At 36.8% G+C, this 8,870-nt stretch overlaps 1 protein-coding gene across 2 annotated transcripts in view; it reads right to left on the bottom strand.

Annotated features, from left to right (window-relative positions):
• Positions 1-1,882: 1,882 nt before the first annotated feature.
• wdfy3 (WD repeat and FYVE domain containing 3) overlaps positions 1,883-8,870 on the bottom strand; it is a 109,982-nt gene continuing 102,994 nt past the window's right edge. For both annotated transcript variants that reach the window (XM_061672726.1, XM_061672725.1), the window contains one exon: positions 1,883-4,773. In XM_061672726.1, the coding sequence (XP_061528710.1) occupies positions 4,650-4,773 (124 nt within the window). In that variant the 3' untranslated portion in view covers positions 1,883-4,649. The remainder of the gene's footprint in view (positions 4,774-8,870) is intronic.

The following is an 8,870-nucleotide window of genomic DNA, read 5'->3' as shown; positions in this document are numbered from 1 at the left end:
GTCCGCCGTCCAGGTAGCGGCACTGCGAGGAAACCACTTCCTAAGTGGGGACTTTCAAAGTAAAGCAACAGGCGTTACATTACTTAATATTGCCAATAAATTGGTGAGTAAAACGATTTTGCTTCCGGTATGGCGCCCCAAGCGTCATCTTGACGCGCGTTTGCCGCAGTTATTCCCGAGTCCTGACTGCAGATGATGTGTACGCATGCGCGAGACGCTTTCTGACGTCACTTAGCAACCAAAATCAGACTCCGAAATGAATCAAACGTCTCCTTCAGAAGTTGAAATGATTATTTTGTACACATTTATGTATTCATTTTATTATTCATACAGTGTTTTTTTTCAAGAAGAAAAACTTAATATTGTGAAAATAAAGTTGACTTTAAAAAGGTTTTAAGTTTGTGGGGGAAATAGTTATATTTTTTTACAGTAACAAAGTGTAATTTCATGAATACATTTGTATTTTTAGAAAAAAAATTGTAGTTATGCAAATAAAGTAATATTTTCTCTAGAAAAAAGTTGCACCATTACAAGACTAAAGTAGTGTTTTTTTTATATCAGCCCCCCCCCCCCCCCTGAAAATAAGACTTTCTCTATCTTTAAAAGTGAATTGGTTTTCTTTAAAAATGTGACTTTCTTGATCATGTGACTTTTGAAAATGTGACTTCTTGATGTGTTTTTCTTATTAAATCTGACTTTTTCTTGAAAATCTGACTTTTCTTGGGGGGGGGGGTCTCTTATTTTTTAATATGAGCTTTTTTTCTTGAAATGTTTTTAATTTTTTGCTTGAATTCTTCATTCTTAAAAACGTGTTTTTTCCCCTGGAGAAAAAAAACAGTTGAAAATGTGAATTTCTTAAAAAAAGATTTTTTTTTAAATTACTTCTCTTGAAAATTGTACTTAAAAAAACGAACTTATTCTTGAAAAAATGGACTTTTATTGAAATTGTTGACTTTTAAAAAAATCCTGTTTCTTGAAAAAAATGCTTTTTCTTGAACTATTAAACTTTTTTCTTGAAAATTTATGTGACAGACCTTGCTAGTAAACAGCAATTATGCATTGAAAAGGCTTAAGAAAAGGTTTCAGCTCTCTTGCATTATTTTAACATTTTGATTCCATTGATGTTGATGAAGGTATGAGATTTTTTTGTTTAAATTTTCAAGTTCGTGGCATGTGAACACGCACAAGGAGAAACATTCATGTAGCGCAGATTGCGTAGCAGATACTTGCAGTCTTCTAATAGCAGAGAAAGAAGTGACATCTTTGAAAAAAATTGACGGTATTGAAAAATCTTACTTTTTTCTCAAAAATTGACTTATTCTTGATTAATTTGACTTTTTTGTTTTAAAAACACAGCTAATTACCATGGAAAATAATACTTTAAAAATGTGACTCTTGATTCTTGAAAAAAATAGATTTCTTGAAAAATGTCACTTTCCTCAAAAGGTGTCTCCCCCCCTTGAAAGTAAGATTTACTTTTTAAAAAATGTGACAATCGGGTCAAATGCTAACTTTTTCTTGAAATGTGACTTCATTAATTGATTTTTTAAAAACTTTTTTTGTGACTTTTCCTGAAAAATGTCGATTTCTTTCAAACGTTTCCCATAAAAAAGAATTTAAAAAACGTGATTCTTGACAGATGGTAATTTTTCTTGAAAAATCTGACTTGGAAAAAAAAAATTCTGAAGAAATGCGACTTGCTTGAAAAGATGACTTCAAAAACGATCCTTACACTTGAAAGTGACTTGAAAAATGTTGAAATTTTCTTGAAAAATTTGAAAAAAACTTCTGGAGAATGTGAAAGTTTTTTTTTTTTGAAAATTTTGATCATTTTTCTTGAAATGTTTTTACTTTGTCTTTACTTATGTAAATGAACGAGCCATTTGGTGGTAAACAGCAATTTATTGAAAGGCTAAAGAATAAGTATCAGCTCTATTGCATTTTTGTAACATCCTGTTTCCATGACGATGACAAAGGAGTAAGATTTCTTTTTTTTTTACAACATGGTTTGTGGCTTGTGAACACAAACACACAAGAAGAAGAAGAAGAAGAAGAAACATTCATGTAGCACAGATTGCACAGCAGATACTCGCAAAGTCTTCTAATAGCAGAAACCACCCAGAAGCCACACGCTACTGTCTTTTCTTTTTCCACAAGTCCAGCAGGCGGGCAGGTGGTAGTGTCTTCTTGTCCTTGTGAGTGTCGAGTGTGGGGCCCAGCCCACAAAAAAAAGTGTCTTTTACTTGCAAAATGCGACATAAACGCACAAAAAAAAGACGACAATGGCGACAAGAAGAAAGTCTTGTTGTTGTTGATGTTGTGGTACTGATGCACAAAGTCAGTCCGCCGTATTCATGCAACAATCTTCCTTTTTAAAAAACCAAAATGTAAAAGCAGCCATCTTCGCATAAATACTTTGTACATGTGAAATGTCATTAGGAACCACGCTAACATTTCATAGAAAAACTAAAAGTCTACTAAAAAAAAAAAAAAAGCTCTTTGTACACTGCTGATTGACAAGGACGTCCAACACAATGACGTCACCAACAAATGCTGCCACCACAGTGTGCGCGTGAACGTGTGTGTGCGTGGGTCTGAACCTGGCTGCAGCCACCTCATCTTTTCATGGCCGCCAATCAAATCCAATCAAAACCAAGAGGGTTCATGATCTGATAAAGAGCAATGTGTAAAGAGGCTCGAGTGTCACTTGGGATTTGGCGTCCTCTAATGGTCACTTTAAAAAGGACACTTGGAAACGTTACTAGAAGAAAGTTGCATTTGTAGGGAGGGGGAAAAAATTATTGTTATATTTTTTTGTGGGAAAAAATTGTAAAACAACAAGATTTAAGCCAACAACAAAAAAATATAGATTTTCGGGGGTAAGAAATGTAAAGTTAGGAGAAAAAAAGTCAGATTTTCTTTTAATACTTTTTTATTTTTTGAGTAAACGTCTTTTACATAAAAAAACTTTTTTTTCTCGAAGTTGTAATATATGATGAGCCATATTTGTCAAGAAAAAATAAGTATTTTTTGGAGAAACAAACTAATATTCATATTATTACTAACATTCCGCGATTCAAGTTCATATTTTTAAAGAAAAAAAGTGGTAAAATTACAAAAAAATATATATAAAAATCATACTTTCAGGAGGAAAAAAGTTGTAATATTAAGTAAAAAAATCAAGAAACAATATAATTGACTATTCTCGTAATAGCCATTTCCCCCCCAGAAATAACTTGTTATTTTGAGATTCAAGTCTTTTTTTTGGTCTTTTACAAAAAAACATTTTCTCATGAAAATAGTATTTTTTTAAGTCGTAGTATATGATTAGTTATAGTAGTTTTTAAAGAAAAAAAGTTGTAATATTACTTGCATGAGATTAAAGAAAAGAAGTCCAGAAAAAAGTCGTAATATTACAAGAATTAAGTCAGATGTTTTAGGAGTAAAAAGTTTGAATATTACGCTATTAGTAACATTTTTGTGAGAAAAGCATTCATAAAATTATGAGATAAATATATATTATTTTTTTAAATAAAAAAGTTAACATTACAAGGGGGGGGGAAACACTTTTAAAGAAAGAAAAAGGAAATCAATATGGAATTAAAACTGTAATATTACAAGATTAAAATTCAAAACACAATTTGAATATTATAATATTGCAGTCAACTTTTTAGGAGGAAAAAAAGTGTAATATTCCAAGATAAAAGTGACAATTTTCAGAGAAAAGAAATCGTAACATTCCAAATTCAATTTATATATTTTTTCTATAAATATCAACATGACAGACTACGTTTAGGACACATTTTTTCAAGAAGTAAAATTTTCAAAAAAAGGTAAGTTACAAGAAAGAAATTTGGAATATTACGATATTTCCCTAGCAAAAAAAAAACACTCATATTACCCGATTAAAGTCTGTAAAAGTTTCAATATTACGTGAATCAAATTGAAGAAAACTGACTTAGTTCTTTATTGGGGAAAAAAAATCGTCCCAAACAAATGTAGATTTTTTTTCACGATTAATATTTCAATTCATTCATGACATATTCTGTCATTATTTTCAACTGATTTGCATTATTTTTTTGTCTGCAACCAGGTTCAAAACGTAAAAAAAACAAAACAAGTAAAGATGTGTTTAAATGTGTGCACATTCCTGCTGTTTGCAACCTAAACAACATCAAGAAGCATATGGAACAAGTTTGTTTTTTACATGATTAATCAACGTGATGACGATGACGATGATAATCACGCCTGTGGGCACAGTCAACAAATCATATATATTTATATTAAAAAAAAAAAAAAAAAACACATACAAGAAGAAAGTCCCTTTTTGTAGAAAATCCTGTACACTTACTCAAGACTGACCAGACATTATTAATAAAGTTATTTTAAGATATAAGATATGATATTTGAACATGTCCCTCCATCCAGTCTCTTCAGGAAGCAGCAACTCAACAATTTGGCAAAAAAACAAAACGTGGAGACAATTTTGCATAACGAGTGACATTATTATTCATGAGTGACATTCATATCTTTTTCACGTCCGCTATTTTACATTTTACCTTTTTGTGGGTGTGTGGTTGGAGTTAAAAAGGCCGTGGTTACATGTATGTACATTATAAACACCTTGCTGGGTGGGGGTGGGGGTGCGCTCAGTTCTTGTGTTCGTCGTTGGCGGCGGTGTGCTCGTGCTGCAGGTTGTAGTAACAGTTCTGGCACACGCGCACCGGAGACGAAATCTTCAGGCGCTTGATCTCCGACTGGAAGCGACTGCACCTGGAAACAGGAGGTCAAGACAGGCACAGAGGTTCACTTCAGAGCAGGGGAAAGGGGTGTGCCAACTTTGTTTTGTTTTCATCTCTTTCATTATTTTTGTCACGTTTTGTTCACATTTTGAAAGTTTTGTGAGAGCATGTTTTGAGGGTATGTGCAGGGAGACAGTGTGCTGGAAATATTAAATTTTAAATTGAAGGTGTGCGTAAGGGACAGGGGTTGTTCCCACTGGAAAAGAGGCATTTCTGCATTTCTTAGGTTATTTTGTCATGGTTTGAGAAAAATGTACTGTATTTGTGTGAAAACGTATCGTTTTTCTTTCTTTAAAAATGACACTGGAAAATGTGACTCAATTTTTTTTTTTTAGAAAATAAGAATGACAAATATGACATTCTTGAAAAATTACTTTTTTTCTTGAAAAAAAGTGACTCGAAAATTTGACTTTTTTCTGAAGAAATAGGACTCTTGAAAAATGTGACTTTAAAAAAAAAAAAAAAAAAGTGTCTCATCGTTGAAAAATGTGACCTGTTTTTTTTTTTTTTTTTTTAACGAGGCTTACTTAAAAAATGACTTTCTTACAAAAGTTGACTTTTTCTGAAGAAGTTTGACTCTTTCTTAAAACTTTTACCCCCAAATATGTGACTCTTATACAAGACAAAGGTAACTTTGTTTCATTAATTCATTAATCTTCCGTACCGCTTATCCTCACTAGTGTCGCGAGCGTGATGGAGCCTATCCCAAGTATCTTCGGGCGAGAGGCGGGGTACACCCAGAACTGGTCGCCAGCCAATCACAGGGCTAAACCTCGTGCAGCACTGGGCTCGTCTGATCACTGCTTAATTCACTTAATACCGACATACAGGCAAGAACTTAAATGCGCGAAGCCTACAGTGAAAACAGTGAAAAAGTGGACCAATGAAGCACAGATAGAACTTCAAAGCTGTTTAGACTGCACAGACTGGAGTGTCTGAAAATTCAGCTGGCAGCCTGGATGAATATACGGAACACTGTCACATCTTATTAGTTTCTGTGAAGAGGTTTGTCTACCAACAAAGTCATTTCGCACATTCAATAACAACAAGCCGTGGTTCACTGCCAAACTTAAGCAACTTCGCCAAGCTAGGGAGGACGCATATCAAAGCGGGGACAGGGCCCTGTATAATCGCACTAGAAACCAGCTGACTAAGAAAATTAACATTGCAAAGAGAAACTATTCAGCAAAGTTGGAAAAACAGTTTAACGCCAACGACTATAAATCAGTCTGGCATGCATTCCAATCGCTGACCAATTACAAGCGACGATCACCCCAAGCTGAGAACAATAGTACACTAGCAAATGACTTGAATACCTTCTACTGCAGATTGGAAAAGGGCACTTTCACACCCCACATCCACCCAGCCGCACCACTGACCACAATCACACCTCTGACTTCTGCGTTAACCATCCACGAACAGGATGTGAGACGGATCTTCAAACAACAAAAGATTAACAAAGCGGCAGGCCCGGACCATGTGTCCCCATCCTGCCTCAAAGTCTGCGCGGACCAGCTCGCTCCAGTCTTCACTCAGATCTTCAATAGATCTCTGGAACTGTGCGAAGTTCCATCCTGTTTCAAACGCTCCACCATCATTCCAGTCCCCCAGAAACCTCCGATCTCGGGTCCAAATGACTACAGGCCTGTCGCCTTTACATCTGTAGTCAGGAAGTCCTTTGAACGTCTCATGCTGGACCACCTCAAGAGCGTCACAGGACCCCTGCTGGACCACCTGCAGTTTGCCTACCGAGCGAACAGGTCTGCGGATGATGCAGTCAACATGGGACTGCACTTCATCCTAGAACACCTCGACAGTGCAGGGACCTACGCGAGGATCCTGTTCGTGGACTTCAGCTCAGCGTTCAACACCATCATCCCTGAACTCCTTTCATCCAACTTCTCCAACTCAGCGTTTCGCCTGCCATCTGCCAGTGGATTTGCATCAGCACCGAGCGCCCCAAGGTTGTGTCCTCTCTCCGCTGCTCTTCTCTCTCTACACGAACGACTGCACCTCAAAGCACCCGGCTGTCAAACTTCTGAAGTTTGCAGATGACACCACTGTCACCGGCCTCATCAAGGACGGTCTGCATATCGACAGGAAGTGGAGCGGCTGGAGCTGTGGTGCGGCCCGACACAACCTGGAGTTGAACACGCTCAAGACCGTAGAGATGATCGTGGACTTCAGGAGGCATCCTTCGCCACAGCTGCCCCTCACGCTGTCCAACTGCCTTGTGTCAACCGTCGAGACCTTCAAGTTCCTGGGAACTACAGTCTCTCAGGACCTGAAGTGGGCGATCAACATCAACTCCGTCCTCAAAAAGGCCTCACAGAGGATGTACTTCCTGCGGCTTCTGAAAAAGCACGGCCTGCCACGGCAGCTGCTGAGGCAGTTCTACACAGCGGTCATCGAACCTGTCCTATGTTCTTCCACCACAGTCTGGTTTAGTGCTGCTCCAAAAATGACAAACTCCGACTGCAACGGACAATCAAAACTGCTGAAAAGATCGAGAGGACCCCCCCCCTACCCACCCTTGAGGACTTGCACGCTGCCAGAACTAAGACAAGAGCTTGCAAAATCCTCTCGGACCCTCCACATCCCGGTCACCGGCTCCTTCCCTCAGGTAGGCGCTACCGATCAATGCAAACTAGAACGAGCAGACATTCCAACAGCTTCTTCCCTCTTGCAATCAACTTCTTAAACAGCTAACCTACAATTCCATTGGAACATGCTGCCAATTTCTTTTGTCTGAGTTTGTTGTCACATTTCTGTCGGGCCAATTATATACTACTTGTGCACTCACTGTAGTAGCCACGCTGCACTATTTGCATATTTGTTGTTGACCAATACTCGCCACTCATGCCAGAGTAGCATCTGCCCCATTTGCACAGTCACTGAAGAGTATCTGCAACATTTGCACAATCAACATTGTCCCAGATTATTGCGCTACTAGTCACTTTAAACTGCACTCCTTGAAGTCTCGGCGCCCTTTGCACAATGGTCATTGCACCGGACTATTGCAATATTAGCCATTCAAACTGCTCTAAGTGCTAGAGGACTCTGCGTCTTTTTGCACAATTGCCAAAAAAATATATCAATAAATAAATAAATTTTACCGGCATTACCAGATAACTAGCAATCCTTTATTGCCCAGTGACTGTTTTTGTCAATGTCTTTATGTCTCTAAAGTGTTCTCTGTCAATTGACTGTCTGTTGTCGTACTCGAGTGGCTCCAACTACCGGAGACAAATTCCTTGTGTGTTTTTTGGACATACTTGGCAAATAAAATGATTCTGATTATAAAATGTGACTTCCTTGAAAAATCGGGCTTTCTTGGAAAATTGTGACTGTTTTCAAAGACTCTTTCTTGAAAGTGTAACCTTTTGCTCAAGAAAAGTTACTTTTATTCTTGAAAAATGTGATTGTTTTCTTGATGTTTTTTTTTTGATGAAATAAATGTTTTCCAAAGAAATTTGATTTATTCTTTCCTGAAAATCTGACTTTTTTTCTCCCCAATAAAGTGTGACTCATATTCTTGAAAAATGTGACTTGAAAAATTAACTTTTTCCTTTAAAAAATGTGACTTTTTGTTGAACTTTTGCACTTTTTATTCTTACATAAAAATATTTTTTTCCTGAAAAATGTCACTGTTTTGTCAAAACGTTTTTTTCCCCACTTGAAAATATGTCTTACTTAAAAAAAGTGACTTTTGTCTTGGTTGTGGAGCTTCAAAAGTTGGACCATTTTTGACACAGACTTCTGACAAAACCTCTACTTATTTCTTGAAAAATATAACTTTTTTTGCAGCTGTAATTTTTTAGGGGAAAAAATAAATCTTATCCTGTGATTGTTTTCTTGAAAATGTTGACTTTTCCTGAAAAATGTGAAAGAAGTGTTATATTTTCTTTTCACATTTTGATCGTTTGAATGTTGTTGTTTTTTTTTTTTTTAAATCATGTTTTGAGAGTGTGTGCGCCAGAGACAGGGTGCCAAAATTGAGGGTGTGTGAGAGGAAGTATGGCAACTCCTACAAAAATACATTTAAATTATTTTTTTTTGTGTGCATGG

The sequence above is a fragment of the Phycodurus eques genome, chromosome 3 (assembly GCF_024500275.1).
Source record: "Phycodurus eques isolate BA_2022a chromosome 3, UOR_Pequ_1.1, whole genome shotgun sequence".
Lineage (NCBI taxonomy): Eukaryota > Metazoa > Chordata > Actinopteri > Syngnathiformes > Syngnathidae > Phycodurus > Phycodurus eques.
The sequence above is the reverse complement of the archived record's forward strand: the minus strand, read 5'-3'. Positions and strand labels throughout refer to the sequence as shown.